An 18293-nucleotide genomic window follows, 5' to 3' on the forward strand; every position below is an offset into this window, starting at 1 on the left:
TTTAATGGACTTCTGAGCTTGACTACTGTTCGTTATCTCCATATATTTCATTAGTGCCGCGATTGTTATTTACATAAAATTATCTGTCTTGCTTGATTTTGAAATGAAAGATTTCACTAGAAGAAGGGTACATTGTTGTTGTTGAAATGCACAGTGCACAAAAAAAAAGAACCAAAAAATTTTAATGTTTATTCATTTTATCCATTACCACCATTACACCTGATTCAACCTCTGATGTTCTCAGAGATCACTGTTGCTCTGCTCACAATTCGTACTGTTTCATTAAACATGTGAGTATGATTATTTTCCTTTTTTTCATCTTTCGTTATACAGAGTAACATAAAAATACTAAAAAATGATAGAATTATACAGTTTCAACAACGTCCAAAAATTTGCTTGATGAAATAAGCAATATATTATGCAGCAGATTCAATTTGCACCTTGTAGGATAATGTACTTTAAAGCAATACTTTTTATCATAATAAGATATTACTTAATTGATGGAATCACTGGTCAAAGCAGATACTGTAAACCAACTATTATTCGCCTAAACTTTTATTCGCCATTCGTCAGTTTGAAATCAATCCGCGACGATTAATTTTCGCGACTAAGGAAACATTCTCTACAAAAACAGAGCAAAATAAATGGTTGGCGGCGATTAATATTCGCGAGTTAAAATAGGTCGCGAAACTCGCGAATATTTTTCGCACGCGAATAAAAGTTGGTTTACAGTACATAGCCATGTTTGAAATTTAAAGAACATATGATAACATAAATGTTGTAATGGGGGAAAATTATACTCCTTGAAAAAATGGAAATACTTGGACTCTTCAAAAAAAAAAAGCTTGAAAATTAAGGTCGCCTAAAAGTTTATGTCTCAAAAGTTACATTGGATGTTATCAAAAATAATGTTACATTTTTTCATAAATGAAACTTCTCATGTTGCCCGCGTGACACAGTGGTTTGAGCGTTTGCTCTATAAGTAAGGAGTTGATCTTTACGTCGCGGGTTAATCCCACTGCAGGACGTGGAGATCGCTCCTCGGGATGAGACCATATAAACAGAGGACCAGTGTCGTAGTAGGTTCATGCCACGAGAAAGATCCCACACTGCTCAATGACCCTAATGGCCAAGTGGTGTAAATTTACAGCCCTACACTAGCCAGTGGTCGTGTCTCAATTTGAGTGTTCGGAAAGGGACGTTAAGCAAACAAACAAGTTAATAGAAATTATACTTTATTAATGCAAATAATAAATCGGATAAAAAAAACTATGAAGTAAACAAAAGATTTAGTTTTATTTTTTAATATTTTTAATGGAACTTATCAATGGTATACCACAACGGATTGAAACCCTTCCATGTCTGTTTGTTAAACTTTTCTACGTTTATTATCACACCTCACATAATCATTGCGACAACCTGCAAGACAAAAATCAACGATTCTGTTGGACCGTTGACATTGAATTTTACAGCGGATTTGATCGAGTTTGCATATGTATACACAAAACACGAGTGAAAGTCCGCAATGTTTTCATTAAATTACACTGCATACTTATTATTTATATTCCTTGCGGATATAGATAATGTAAAGCCGACCTGTTGCATATTAGCATGAAAAAGGCAATCAAAATGGATTGCACACATTAGGTATCTGGAAAAATACATATATGTAATATGCTGAGATATGAAATTTATTTTGCACATGTTGCATGAAGGGATATTGCATGATCAATTTAAAAAAAAAAAAAAAAAAAAAAAAAAAAAAAAAAAAAAAAAAACAATATTGTAAACCATTATCATCAAGTTCGTGTTTTACTCTCCTAATTTTTGAAATGAAGCAGGCTACTAACAAACAAATTGATACCAGGATATCTACATCTCGTTTGAGGAATACTAATTTTTTAGTTGGTACAAGGATTTGGTTATAAAATACAACCTGTCGTAAGGTGGACCGAAAGTTCAATGATGCCTTTTATACAAATTGAAAAAAAAATCCATCATTTCATACCGAGTTAACTATATATGGATTTCTCCGTTTTCTGGATCATGAATTTACAGCTGTATCAATTAATAAATACATTCTATTTTCAATGTTTATTTAATGAATATCAGTTTGTTTGTTTTTTTTTTTTTGTAGTTTTTTTTAGATGTTATTTATGTTTGCTGTGGTATTTTACTAAATCCACTAAAAATTTGATTTGAATAACATTTTGCTATAGACTCATGGGTAGAAATATACACAGAAGTGGCGTTACAATGAGGCTTCATAAATATTAATGGAAACGCAGTAAAAGGTGCCCAATGGAAATATAAGCACTTGTTTGTGATAAAAAATGCATTCTTAATCGCAATAGCATTTCGTTTGTTATAAAAAAATATACATTCTTAATCGCGTTAGCATTTCTTTTAGTACTTTTCTTCTAATATCTGATAAATATAATTATGGTTATTAACTACGTATTGAGGACGATTAGATTTCCTATTTAGACTCGTCACTTGATGTGACAGTCACGTGATTTCAGCAGTTGTACTGAGGCAATATTGAGGTCACATAAATTTCAGTAGTGCAAGTGCATAACCAAGTTTTAATTCAAAGTTAAGTTTATAAATATTTTTAAAAATCATCGAAGGGTGTGAAAAGTGCTGCGATCCTATATTGATTGTACTCTTTCATTGTTAAAATTCCATTTGTAGTCTGCATGGTGAATTTTGTGTTGATCAAGTACATTAAATATAGAAATAATTAATTCGTTTTCAAGATTTCAATAGGATCGTAGCACTTTTCATATAGCTTAATATTTCTAGAGTTTATGTGTAAAAACTTACTATGATCCTTTGAGCGTATGCCCGTACACTAGAACGAATTATCAAGACCCTTTCATTGCCCTCAAATGTACCTGCAGGCAAATATACTACAGTTAGGAAATGCTCGAAAAATATATGAGTAAATTCATAAAAAAAGATACTGCATCTAAGTCATTGGCGTCTTAAATATCTGCAAATAATATTTTATCTAATTATAAAATACATTTTTAGTATGAAAATATTCCTTGATTTGCCTCATTGCATACAAACTACATCTGGTTTTACGAAATGACGTCAAATCGACAGGTTCATAGCGATCAGTGACTTGTTTATACCGTGTTATGTGGGATTTAACTAACGAGAAAACAAGATGGCACAGTGTATATTTACTGTTCTGGACATTTTCAATGTAAATATAATTAAAGTTTTTAGTTTTATATGGTTAGAGATAAGAGACTTGCGCTCTGGTATATTTTTCATAAAGCGCTAGGACGCTTCATGAAATATGCCTACCTGATTATCACAGCAATAACACTCATAAAACTAAAAAATATCTTTTGACGAACTTCCTTTTGTTAATATGATAATAAAATTCTAGGATTAATAATCTTGTATAATATGATATGTTCATGTTTTTTTTTTTTTTTTTTTTTTTTTTTTTTTTTTTTTTTTTTTTTTTTTTACAAAACCACATAAATAATTTAAATAGCATTTTCGTGCATACCTAAGCATAGAATTAACGCAAAACTTGACCTCCGGTTGGGGCTTCAGAGACAATATTGGAAATATAATGCGATAGGACAGGCAAAATTTCAAACCTAGTGTGTATTTTTTAAAACTATTTAATGATTTATCTTTGTGTAAATAACACAGACTTGAACCAAGGCATGTTTTTGCAAAAAGCGCTAGAGTAACAAGTGATTTACACACCTTTACTATAGGGAAAAAAATTACAAGAAGCATTCCTTTATAAAATGGATATCCTTATCTTCAATATCGTCAAAAGATGTCTTTAATCTGTCGAAGATTTAACATTGAACCTCTTTTTTTTTTATCTGCATGATGAGTAGAATTTTATACCTAGTCACAGAATAATTCCTTGCTTATTAGCTCAAGTGCTATATTCAAGTGCTTCACAAAAAATTAATGCTATATTTAGTCACATACCTTTTAAGGAGAAAACTTTATTTTGATACTTAGAATTTAAGTACAGAACATATTGTTTTCGGACAATTAATCGCTTTGGCAAAATAGTATTGTCAGGGGCAATGATGGTGTCATAATGTCATGTATATTTTTATTCCCTTTAGCACTATATCAACGACCATGATATGGTAGCCTATGTAAGATGCTGACCTTATCTTCCTGAATATGTATTCAAGCACGTTTTAACTAGTTTCTTGCTTTGTACCTCTGGCTAAGGTATATACACGTACATGTAGGTAAGCCATGTTTGATCCTTTTCTGATATTTTATTAACTTTTTAAACTATCAAGGCTTCACAGCCAAATCTAAGAAGCAGGCTAGCGAATATTCGGACCAGTTTTCCCTATATTATTACTCCCTGATCATGATAGAATAGTTTCCTAAGCCAAGACACACTCTTCACGAATTAAGAACACGATTTAGGTCTGTGTCTCATCTATCATTTTCTCTTTTGAGGATTCTTTTCATCTGTGCTTAAGAATGAGCTACCACTGCTAATAATTGACGTCTCTATATGAGTGAACAATTCTTGAATTGGACGTTAAACATCATGCAATGAAATATGGAAATAACGATGGGTAATCACGCTCAAAAGCCCATTGAAACAATACAAACGGGGAGCAGAACAAACACAAACCCCTAAAAACATCAGAGGTGGGACCAGGTGCCATGCAGGAGTAAACATCCACTGTCGATCGGTTACACCCGCCGTGTGCTCCTTGTCATGATCGGGCAAACGAAAAAATCGGAAAGACAATTCAGTGTGAAAATAATGGTCTAACAATTAGTATGAAAAACTTCAGTCAGCATTTGACTTAATGATAGATCGTACTTGCTGACACGATGACAAGGTCATGGTATCGACCATAGAACTTGCAAAATGATGACTTTAAACGAGTCTGTTGATATTCTTGTTTCATCGACTTGTTTATCAAAAGCTTGCCTCTTTTTAGAAATTGTTCGGACGTTGAGTATTCTCTTTTGCCTATGAAATCAGCTGGACTACATAAACCCTGTATGCAGGTGATAAGGGTATAATGATACATAAATAAGGGAAGTTGAAAAGCTGAACGGTTTAAGTCGTCACGTTTATCACAAAATTTTGTTGTCAGGTTACCATTAACGTTTTCTCTAGTAAAATATCGAAATATGAAAGAGACCTGTAGTATATTTTATTTCAAGCTTATTGGGATATATCTTGTCGACATATGAATGGAAATAACTATTATTAATTGATAACTGATCGAGTTGTTATTATCAAATAATAACTAAACTACTATTATTTACAAACGGGAAGACTTCTGAATCGGCCACTTCTTACATGTATTTAAGTCGTAATATTCTACAATCACCTGCACATGGTGTGTAAGAGTAGAGAATGCTCTGTATACGATCTACTGTTTAACATGCAGGATACTGACAAATAAGATGATGTATCAGTTCTTTCATCAATCTCAACCAAAGTCAACATTTTGAAAATTCCTGGGTCATTATAGTGACCTTGTAAGCAAATACATTTTTTTTTCATTTTTTTTTAATTTGCAAGGTTATACACTTTAAAATTTTTGAATCCAATACCTTTTACCATAATTTTCTTAGTAAAAATTATGTAATTGCACTTACATATAGAAGAAGGTAAGATTTTTTTTTAATTGTTCAGACGAGCTGGGTATTTGCTTGAACAGATTTGATGTTTCATTTTAAATCAAAATTTATCATTTCTCTGATAAAGGAGAAGAGACATACAAATCAAAGATGGTAAGGGTATACCTCAGGCGAGGATTTTGGGCAACAGGCCTTTTGATTTTTAATTCTTAAATCTTTTTAACCAGAAAGAAAAATACATGTATTTATTACTTTTTTAACAGTGAAATACTATGATTTATTTATGGGTAAAAAGAGATATTCTCTCACATTGCAAAAGGATAACAAAAGATATTCTGTAACACTGTGAAAGGATATCAAAATAAGTAAAAAAGAATTTCTGGCCTGTAATAAGATAGAAATAGTAACTAAACCATCTTGATAGAGACTGAAACTGCCAATTTCTTTTCAAATATGTTGCTAAAATCCATGTTACAATGTTTTCAATGCTATGCCGTCTCAACTGCTCAACTATGGCGTCACAGCCTATGACACTGTCATGACTGTGTTTAAGAAAAGACAGAGGCAAAGGAAAAAGCAAATAAAATGTAACAAAAAGAAAAATCAATGTTTTGTAGTTGGATATGGAAATTATTTCACTCGTGGGACAGGATTTTCTGATTTTTTCACTAGTGCTTCACAAAAGTAAAAATATAAAAAAAAATCCTGTCCCACTCTTGAAATAAATTACATATCCATTGAATCCCACTGCGGGACCTGGAGTCTTTTTATACCACGAAATCAATGAAAATAAAAACAACACGATAATAAGGGATTTCACAGTAATTAAGATCCACAAGTGCCTTGTCCAATGGACCGTAACTATAAATTCGAAGATCAGGTTTCGTTGAGTATATAGTGGGATTCTTTTAGAGAATTCAAATTCATCAGGTATGAAAAACTGCACACTTTTATAATTGTAAGTTTCCTCACCTCTGGTTTTTCCCGAGACCGTATTTTTGCCCTATTTACGATTCGTTTTGTTTATTTTTACTGTTTTGCCATATCTGTGAATAGGGCATTAAACACGTACCTCTGGAGATTCCCTTATTTATGCAGCTCTTTAATATGGTGGGATAAGGTGTCTAGGAGGAGTAAGCATTCTCTGTACGGTCAGGAAATAGCTACTCCTCCCAGGTCCCTGATTCTACCTCTGTTTTTCCAGGAATACTTATTTTTGCCATGTTCGCAATTCTTATTGTTTAAAGGATTAAGACATTGATCACTGTTCGTTACATTTACTTTTTGTATTCACCTACTACAAGTGTGGAAAGAATGAAAATAACAGTACTGCATACAGTTATGGGAATCGCATCTCTAAGCGACCTCCATTGAAAATTCAGACGTGAATATTTTCATGTGGGTATGGCCCTTATTCACCTTAGAGTTGAATTCAAAGAAGTGACACTCTTTTTGACACTTCGGAGAACAGACACATAAAGACTTAGCTTTGTATTCACCTAAAAGGTAGTTATTTGATTTTTCATTATCAAATTCCATTTTGGCGGTGTATCCCCACGAAATGATGATAGCTTGACACATCATTAGAAAGAAAACTATTGAAATTGTAACCCAAAGATGTCTCATTTTGCACTGTTTGTTGAAAACAAACTACTGCGTTCCTATAAAAAATTGCAAATAAATCTTTCAGCTGCCAAGTATCAATATTGGAGCCTAAATTTATTAAAAAATATGATTGGCTAGGCGTCACATATTCAATATTTTAATTTATTATAAAGCTAACAAATAGTCTATAATAAAAATAAACTATTAAAAGTCTAGAGAATTTTAACTTTCAATGTCTTGGCGTCTTATTGAACGCGTATTTTGCATTACGTATACGAATATGCCCCGAAACATTCCGAATATGAGCGCTCAATATGCAAGCAAAAAATGTCGTATGGTCAACCAACGGCAATAGAAGGTCAAAGGTCACGGCCATGTCTCACATGCTCACATCGTTGCCATCAGTAAAATTTAATGTTCTAAAATAAGGGACCTATCGTTTTAATTTGTCGATCGTAAATGATAAGCAACTTTGTATATTATATATGAAAAACACATATATTTTTAAAGCTGTACTTCATAGAAGTAAATATATTATGTATCTCGTAATTTATAAAGGGAAAGAATATTCTTATGTATACTCTCTTTTGGATACTCTTTTTAATGTACTGTTTACCTTTACTTCTGAATAACTTTTATTATCTCAATTTCATACACCAAAACTTAAACTTATATGTATAGAGCAGCCCGGTCCTCCTGGCTGCAATAAGATATATGAAAGTTCGCACTAGTCTTGTTAATCTCTTAGCTTTTATTCCTATGTAAACCTGCAAATATCCACTATAATACTAACCATCGTTGATTTCTTCGAACATTTATGAAAGCTATATGTTATCATGACATAATTGCCAACGGATATATCAAAAGGCAGTTTGGAATAATTAACCCCAATTTTCACTGTAACATCCAATTTGTTCACTACAAATTCAATTTCCTTGAATTCTGTACTGCAAACAAGCTAGGAGAAAAATAATAGAGACCAAATTTCTAGAGCATTTGAATGAAGCAAACAGATATTGGAAAATAAAATTAAATATTAATACAACTAAAAAGGGTCAGTCAAAAAATTAGACGGATTATATTATGTATTTTATTTATCTTGCACTAAGTCAGACTGTATCAAGGAGGTACATGTAATATCACTTACATGTACAATGGGGCACTTGTCTTCTTTTCCTTTGTTAAGTACTGTTTTGGTAATATCATGTCTCCGTTTATATATACGATACATCATCAGGATTTGAGCTTTATTTTGAAAGTAGATTGAAAAAAGGAAAAGGAAAGTTTAACAGCGACTTTTATAAAAGTAAGTAAAATATTATACGTATTTATACGTATCTGAATATATTTTAATTTTAATACATCAAATATTTATGCAGTAAAGTATTTACGTATAGAAACACTTTTAAAACTTAATATATTATGCATACATGCATCTAATTAAATTTTTAACTTCACTAGGAAATTGCGCATTACGCGTGACTCTATAAGCTAATCATGGAATTTTCCTTAAAGTAATATGTCCCTTAAATTTTCATATATGTAGGTTATGCATATGGAGTTGCACGATTTACATTGTTATATGTTCTAAGGCAGATACATGTAATATCATAATTATGATTTCGATATCTCTTCAGATTATGTCTCAGATATTAGTGTTCATCCTGTATTTCAATACGACATTGATATCTCTTCAGATTATGTCTCAGATATTAGTGTTTTCCCTTAATTACCATACAATATTGATATCTCTTAAGATTATGTCTCAGATATTAGTCTTCACCCTTTATTACCATATGAATTTGATATCTCTTCAGATTATGTCTCAGATATTAGTGGTCACCCTTTATTACCATATGACTTTGATATCTCTTCAGATAACTGTATGTCTCAGATATTAGTGGTCACACTTTATTACAATATGACTTTGATATCTCTTCAGATTACGTCTTAGATATTAGTGTTCACCCTTTCTTAACATAAGATTTTGATATCTCTTCAGATTATGTCTCAGATATTGGTCACTCTCATGTTGTCACAGCTACAAATAAGTTTTTCCCAGAACCTTTACATACGAAAGGGCGATGATAAATGTGCATTCGGGGCATTGGAAGAATCCCTGCATTCATTAAAAACGTATTTAAACTCCGAATTAAAAGACTTGGAACAGAAAGGTACTTGAAATCAATATGTGTAGAGTCAAATGCTTGATTCATTTAAATATTCTAACAGAACAGGCTTCCACGTGAAAAAAATTCTTTGTTTACTTATAAAATTAATCTAATTAATATATATAACTGTTTTGATGATAAACTATTAATAATAGCTATTGAACAGTTGGATTTAAAAACTGTTTCTTTTACTTTCAGTGAAAAGGGAAAACATACAGAGATTCCAAAATCTTCAAACACAGATAAACAATTTAAAAAGTATGTTGATCAAAGTAGTAAACACCCCAAGATTTTTATTTCATTTTATACGTTAATATGATTTATATATATTTTCAAGCACTAATTTTTCGATTAATTAAACCGTTTGTTAGAAAATAAAAAGCTTGAATATCGAAAATGAAGACTTCATTATGTATTGTTTTGACCGCGTATGTGTTGGAATTTGTTTTCAATGTCAGATTGTCCGAAAGGATGGGTCAAGCATAGTAATTCATGCTACATGCTAAACACACAAAAGTCAACATGGGAACAGGCAAATGTGAGAAATTTTCAAGATTTACATTCAAAGATATTCTGTAATATTACCCTGTCCATTGACAATAGGTGTGATTTCTTCGAAGCTCTTCAAAACCACGAAAGGGTGTCCAAAATTATTGCAAGATTAATATATTTAATAAAACCTAAAATATAGATCACTATTTTATACTTGATTTTTTTTTCATTTGTTTGCTTAGGCATACACAAAATATTATTGACTACAAAGATATATCTCATATTTATACTTTGATATTGGCTTGCTTTTACTCTATCTGACATCATTAAAGCGTATGGCCACCTGCATGCTTATCTGCGAATGTACAACAAACTATGACACGTACGTAATAAACAATCATTGCAGGTTAAATGCCATGAATTGTCAGCAAAGTTGGTTGAAATAAGTACAAAGCCCGAGAACATCTTTGTATCAAATACCATAAAAAATGAAGACGCTAACGGTGAGTGTTCGTTTATCAAATCAATTATGTTTTGTCTGTTTTTTTTAAATTTTTCACATATTTAAAGGGTATTCTGATTTTTAAGACCCCGTATCGAAGATTCGGGGAGTATTTGGTTTTTGCCCTGTCCATCCGTCTGTCTTTTTTCTGTTTGTCCGCGAAAACTTTAAGCTTGCCCAGAACTTTTGATTGGTAGAAGCTATGGCTTTTATATTTCACATATGTATTCCAAGTGACAAGACTTTTTTGGGGGGTTCCATGATATTTGACCTCTGTATCTTGACCTTAGAGTTTGACCCACTTTTGCCAAAAAAAAAAAAAAAAAAAAAAAAAAAAAATCAACTTTAACCTTGCCCATAACTTTTGAAGAGTTGATGCTAGGACTTCCATATTTTACAAGTGTATTAATTGTGACAAGACCTTTCTATGGGTGTAAATATTTGAGACCTTTTGACCTTGACCTTAGAGTTTTACATACTTTTAAAAATGTTAAAAAAACTTTAAAACTTGACCATAACTTTTGAATTGTTGGAGCTTTTGTATTTTTCCAAGGTTTATTCCTTGTGACAAGGCCTTCCTTGGGATTCCAACAATTTTGACCTTTTGACCTTGGAGTATGACCTACTTTTGAAAAAAAATCAAACTTCGCTATAATTTTTGAAAAGTTGATGCTAGCTAGGGCTTTTTTATTTTTCAATTGTATTTCTTATGACAAGGTGTTTCCCTGTGTGCCATTAATTTTGACCCTTTAACCTTGGTGTTTGACCCACTTTTAGATAACATTAAACTTGACTACAACTTTGAATGGTTGCTGCTTGGGCTTTCATATTTACCATTTATATCCATTGACACAAGTCCTCTTTTTTAGTAACAATATTTTTTTTTATCTCTTGATCTTGACCTTCGAGTTTGACTTGCATTTGATTAACTATAACCTCTAAATTGAATTTATTTTAAAGTAAAAGAATAACGATTGAAAAAGTATATAAAACATTAAAAAGGGGAGTTGTGTGTGATATAGTGAATTAAAGTAAATGAAATTTATTATTGAACAATTGCTTAATAGTGTGTTGTTATAATAAATTCTTCAATTCTTCGCTTCCAGGCAATGAAATTAGTGGAAATTGTCAACATTACATTTTTTGAGTGATTTTTTTTCCCAATTGTAATCAAACAAATGTGGTATTTCATATTTTCATATTTGATAAATCTGACATGGCTAACTTATTTTTACTACCTTATTTGTAATTATCAAGAATGAATTACAAAGAAAATTAGACATCGAAATTAGTGTAATAATTACAATTTGTTATTGAATGTATTTCACTTTGCTTAACATTTTTAAGTAAACATTTTTCATCATCCTTGCAGAGGCCCGTTTAAAAATAGTCTCAAACATAATTAAACAGGTCGAGACCACTAGTTTTTTTGACGTCAGCATAAATTTGCATGTAAATTATCTATCTATTTACTATACCGACTGTTGAGTGAGTCGCAATACATTATGGGCTACTACAAGTATCAATACGAACTCAGTTGTGTTGAAAATAAAGGGCACCTTGAATTGTCCCTTGGAAACTCATTTTTAATTCTTTTTGAAACTTATGAAAGAAATATTGAAAATGATGTATAATTTTTCATTTCTATGCTCACATTTACAAATTTGCTTTATGAAACTTTATATCAACTTGTAATACAATGTACATTGGCGTAAACCAATGTTCACAGATAAGCAGGTGCTTTTGTGTCGATAAAGCATTTTTTCCCACATGATATACATGTACATATCATCAATTTTTTATGTACACTCAAACATCAAGGCGTTTGTAGTGTATTTGAAGCAATTATTAATCATATAAAACAACTCAAATATTAAATGTGAGCATGGAACAGTATCTTCGGAATATAATCTTTCAATTTCAGCAATGTAAAGTAAAAAAGAAAGTAAAAAAGGTTTTTCCGGTGACCAAGGAAATATGCAGTAAACCGACAAAAACCACATGTCGCTATTGAATCGTAAACACGTAGTGGACCGTCATGCTTTGCGATTCATTCAATTGATTGGAGAATGGGTTTGACGAAAACATCGTCACGTGTTGAAAATTGCCTTCCGTAAAAGGTAGTGTACCCGACCTGTTAAAGGAGAGGTAATTCGAACACGTAGTCGAGAATGTTAAAGGGATTTCTGATAACTGACCAGAAATCACATATATATACGGCGTTTTTAGAAACCCTGCAAGTCTGCAGAAATTAATTACATGTTCATTACAAGGATTCAAACAAAGAGTCACGTTTTTCACATACCCGAAATGTGTCTTACCTTTAATCAGCTGTTTTCCCCGGAAATAAATGACATTCATTCTTCTATCATCATAGAAAAGAGATTACACGTTTAGGACTTTTTAATCTCTTTCCATTAGTTTGAAAGGAGTCAACATACTATCAAGACTTGTTCTAAGCATAATTCAACTGTGATAAATGCATCTATCCACAGAAGAAATATGCACATGCCGACCACGTGCTCCGTGGAATGATATGACTGAGGAAACTCGAACGATAAACAGGGCGTTTTTTCCTGTTTGCAAGAGTAGTGTTAAAATCGCGTTTTGTCATTAATCAGACGCTGTGGTGTAACAAATAAACAGAATAAGTTGTATACTAGTAACCTAAGGACCATGACTTAAAAAATGCCTTGTCTTGATTATTACAATCACATTTATTCTTATATCAATGTTATTTGAACTATGTGTGACAGAGTATTGGCGCACATCATGAACACACTGCCTCAGAGAGATCGCCATCTGAAAAATCAAATTTTCAAGAATTTATTATTATGGACAACGACAAGAAAAGAACAAAATAAATAGTTTAGCTATATTGTTAATGGACCGAACTGACATAATTTTCATTGCATTTTTCATCTACTGAATGCTGCAGCTGCGCCGTTCTAACGTGCCTAATTTTCCCCAAATGCAAACAACAGAAAAATAATTATTAACTAATTTTGGTCTCTATCAGTAGATGATATTAGCACTTTGAATAACGTTGAGCTAGGCTGGTACTGTATTAAGCGCATTCTTGGTATTTTTTATTTTAGACCAGATAGATCCAAGATGGCTTGGCCTTCCCCTTAACCACATTCGGTGATAAATGTGTCGAATCAAGATTTTTTTTCTATAGAATGACAATCAGCTTGGTGTGCTCTATTTTTAACAAAGCGCGAGTATTTACAAGAGAGAGAGAGAGAGAGAGAGAGAGAGAGAGAGAGAGAGAGAGAGGGATAACGTGATGTGTCATTTATAGTTGAAGCAGATCCCTATATGTCAATTTCTTTTTAGATTGTATCTTCCATTAGTAAATTTGAAATTTTATTATAATTGTGTTACTATTATTTTTATATTAAAAAAGGCCGTGCTTGGTTGGGAGGTACAGACAAAACGGAGGAAAACACCTGGGTTTGGAACGACTCTGGGTTACCATTAAATTTCACAAACTGGTACAAGGGAGAACCAAATGATCACAAAGGAAATGAGGACTGCATGGAAATACAATCACAAAATGGAATGTGGAATGATATGCCTTGCTCATTTTCATTGATGTTTGTTTGTGAAAGAGACATTTAATGCAGAAGAGGTCTTATTTGAAAAAGAGATCACTTTACATTTCAGAATATTTTATGAAATGAAATAAATGTGTCGATGTTTATTTTATGCATAAAGAATATACATTCATGTAATACAGGATTGTTTCATTGTAGATGTTTACATTTAAAGTACCGTAATCATACCACGTATTTATGAATTTAAAAATTGTAAGACAGAGGACATGAGACCATGAGTCTAAAAATCTTTTCTTTCTATTTTATTTTATTTTATTTTAATTTTTGATTTCATGAGAAATATTAATAATTTTGAAAAATTGCTAAGTTTTCTCAAAATAAAGAATATATTAGCAAGGTATTAAACCAAAATGTGCATGTATAGCTTGTGAATTTATTGTAGTGACTACTTTCCAAACATCATATATTTCTTATTACAATAATTACATGTAATCACATATCTATAGAGTGAAAATGCATGGGATAAAGACAATAGTAATTAGATATCAATTTCACGTGTCTTGTTTCATCACTACAAGAAGTTTATTTTACGACTGGAAATTCCTAGCTCTCTAATTAGGTGAAATGTAGTTTGTAGAAATCATTCGAACTTATGTTTTCCTTCACAAGACCTTCTAGGTAAATATAACATTTATTTTTTCTACATTGGACAAAATTTCTAAAATTAATACTACTGCTTTATGAATTTGTTTCATTTAGTCATTGAATCATGCTGTATTTTCTTCAATCAATAGATGAATTAGCACCATCGAAGAGAAAAAAAAATTTCGACCTTCAACCTCGGTGAATATTGTATGTCTCGGATACTTACAGACATGTAAATCATTGTATTGACTTTGAAATCTGTATTGTATTCAACTGTTGGGTTTCAATTTCAAGGTCAAACACCTTGAATAAAACATAAAAAAATAAGATCAAACGAAATACTGATTTATATTTAAAAAAAACAATCTATTTCAACTTTGATGTAGGTGAACGGAAAGACACAAGTTACATTAAACAATTGGATTCTATTCTGTAATGGCAAATATCTAGACCCCCACCCCTACCCCGCCTATCCCACCACTAAACCCCTAACAAAAATTTACTATAGTTAACTATAATTTACTATAGTTAACTAAAGTGAAAACTTTGATACTTTCAATTGATAAACTATAAAACTTTACTCTTGAACCTTTTTTGAGATTTCAAAGCTTCAAATCTCTTAAATTTGATAACAGTAATGTAAAATTTGGAAATAACATATGAATATACAAATAATATTTCAATCTAATATACAAAATGTGCATGTATGAATTGAAAAACAAAAAATAAAACGATCTGAAATCCATAGTAAAAAATACTTTGATTTACTATAGTGAAAAAAACTTTGATACTGTAGTAAAATATGGTTAACTATAGTAAACTATAGTTAACTATAGTAAACTGTAGTACTTTTTTGTTAGGGGCCCCACCAAATCAAACTTTGATGGAAAAATCTTTGTTGGTAGTTAGGGAAATGTTTGTAAACTTGTACATGTCTAAGCATAAAACTATTTCATCAATTATGACGACATAAGGAAGAAATAACGTCAAGAAAATGTCGCAAATTCACCATTTCAATAATTCTGAAGGAAAATTAACAGATATTTTAGACCGATATTTTGATAGGAAAATATGGAGCGAAGGTCTACTCAGTCTTCCTCTGTTGATTTAATGTACAGAATAGTAATATCAATAAAATATATGAATATTGTACATGAGGAAGTTTGTAAATTGTAAAAACTATCGTAAAAATGAACAACATTTGGGCAGTTTGTCCTCTAAAAAATGAACATTTGTGCAGTTTGTCCTCTAAAAAATGAACAACATTTGTGCAGTTTGTTCTTTAAAAAATGAAAAAAATATGGTAAAATCCCAATAGTGGTGACGTCACTAAAAATGTGCATTATGTTTTGGTTAATTTAGATCTTAATTGAATCTCGAATTTTGAATCTTGAAATTCGAATGTGGAATCTCGAATCTCCAATGAGCCTTCTGGGCTTTCGTGCTCTTCAAGATGGAAAAGCTTTCATTTAACCGATGGTACTTTTATCTTCCTGATATTACCACTTTCTTACACAGCATATCAACGATACATGTAATAATATGAACAACTGGATGCTTCATCGTTTGTTGAAGGACCATGTTGATATCAATACGGTTTTTTTGTGTTTGAAAACTGGCACATATACATTTGGGCAGTAAAATTGTTGCATGTAAGCATTAGATATTCTAAAATGGAAACATGTTTCTAAGAATTGATTTCCTATTTAATAAAAAATGAAATGGCAAAGAAAAGTAATTAACAATAACGTCAAAAATGGAACCAAAAATCCGTTATTTTTATATGTAATCACCAACTTAAAATATGATTTAAAAAGTGATTTCATTTTTTTTTTCAATAATAAGAAATATTGAAACATGTACTATTGATTTTGCGTTTGAACAAGTAATATCACATTATCATGATCAAATTGGTAATAATGCATATATCATCACATACAATGCATATGCAACTCATATAAATCAGTAGCAATGTATCTATAAAATAGTATAAATATCTTTTCTGCTTCAACTTTCAGTAAGGGTGACATTCTCGGCAATACATAATAAGCGTCTCTCAAATGGTGACCTAGATTCTCAAGGAGAATGTCACGCCTTACTGAAATTTTAAGCAGAAAAGAGATTTGTACTAAAAATGAAGTGAAATAAAATGAAATAAAATGAAAACCAATTGAAGGTATAGTGTACAGGTATTCTTCAGTGGTTACATGTATGTATTCAATCAATTTTAGCAAAATTTTCATCTTTTCACCAGAGACCATGCTCTGTTGAACCTCCATATGGCTAAATTTTAGGTTTTCAATGATAAAAAGCAAATGTTTATAATTTGATAATTTGAATACATGAATTATTCTGTCTTTCAGAAGAATAGCGATGGTTTGTTGAGTCAAAAATTCGAGAACAATATACACAACTAGGGAGTAACCGAACACAAACATATTTAAACTGTTGTATAGGAAATTTCTATAAATGTTCAATAGATATACATTAAGTTGTAATGAACAAATATCTAAATGAGGAAATAGTATTAATGTGTAACCACATATGCAAACTCCTTCGAAATCTTGATACCGGTCATGTATGCATACGTTGGAAAACAACATTATTAAGAATTCTTTAATATTAATTCTTTAATTAGAGAATTAACTCAAATTTATCTTAATCAAAAAAAAAAAAAAAAAAAAAAAAAAAGTCCACATTATGTTTTATTTACTACAAATAAAATAAATGAATTTATATTCAGCTGTAACATGCAAGCATCAGCAAAGGTATATAATTTTAACTACATTTTAAGTGCTTTGATATTAAAACAAACATGATGTAGAACTGTTAACAAAATTTTAAAGGAATTTCTGTTTCACCGTAAATCTGGAGAGTAATGACTGTCAATTACAGTGTGTGTTTTTCTAATCCAATCTAATACAATAAGTGTTTTTGAATTTATCTCATGGAACGTGAGCAATCCCAATGGGACTGCAATCACTTTGATCTTTTGATGAGGAGAAAAAGCAGTACATGATCGTATTCCTTCTTAAAAATAAAGCAGAGATTTTGAAGTTAATTATCATACTATTTAACATTATAGTAAATTATTCTTACATATTTTTGTGATTGCTGTAATTTAAAGAAAAGAAAATCAGCACATATTACATCGGTATACAAAAGAATAAAATATGAAGTTACATGTATCCTTCTTATTTTAATTAATTATAAAAAGGGAAAAAAAGATCAATATATGAATATAATCTGCATTTGTAAATGTATGTAGAAATGTTAAAGTATCTGTTTTATTTTAGTAATGTCTTCTTTAATACCGAACTTATATTCTGTAAGCATCAAGCATCATTCTATATTCCATCATTTTGTTTCTTTTTCAAGTACAAAGTAATTATGTACAGTGTGTACATTTTCATTTTCTTTGCCAACACTGCACCTAGCTTTCTTGTTGTCATCTCCATCATTTTCTCCATTATTAAAGAACAATGTTCCGTACCCATGCATTAAACACATCGGGTATTTCAATTTCAAAATATCTAGATGATGAGTAATATTTGAAGTTTTGATGAAATATGAAGAAAACAAACAGTACAATTTAGTACTCATCATAAACAAAAGCATTAAAAAATTAATCAATACAATCAATTAAACTCTTTGTACAAGTATAAACCAGTGTCTGTGATATGTTTGTGTTATTTCATGGTT

The 18293-nt window shown here is 31.0% G+C and overlaps 1 protein-coding gene across 1 annotated transcript; it reads left to right on the plus strand.

Annotated features, from left to right (window-relative positions):
• Positions 1 to 8466: 8466 nt before the first annotated feature.
• LOC133187910 (galactose-specific lectin nattectin-like) lies at positions 8467 to 14123 on the plus strand. The gene is made up of 6 exons (XM_061323308.1): positions 8467 to 8527; positions 9224 to 9395; positions 9591 to 9650; positions 9851 to 9930; positions 10291 to 10387; positions 13796 to 14123. Exons 2-6 carry the CDS (start codon positions 9227 to 9229, stop codon positions 14008 to 14010), a joined length of 621 nt encoding a protein of 206 aa, XP_061179292.1. The 5' UTR covers positions 8467 to 8527; positions 9224 to 9226; the 3' UTR covers positions 14011 to 14123.
• The last annotated feature ends 4170 nt before the right edge of the window (positions 14124 to 18293 follow it).

Source organism: Saccostrea echinata, unplaced genomic scaffold (assembly GCF_033153115.1).
Source record: "Saccostrea echinata isolate AGI-Se365-2 ecotype Australia unplaced genomic scaffold, CSIRO_AGI_Sech_v1 ptg000015l, whole genome shotgun sequence".
Lineage (NCBI taxonomy): Eukaryota > Metazoa > Mollusca > Bivalvia > Ostreida > Ostreidae > Saccostrea > Saccostrea echinata.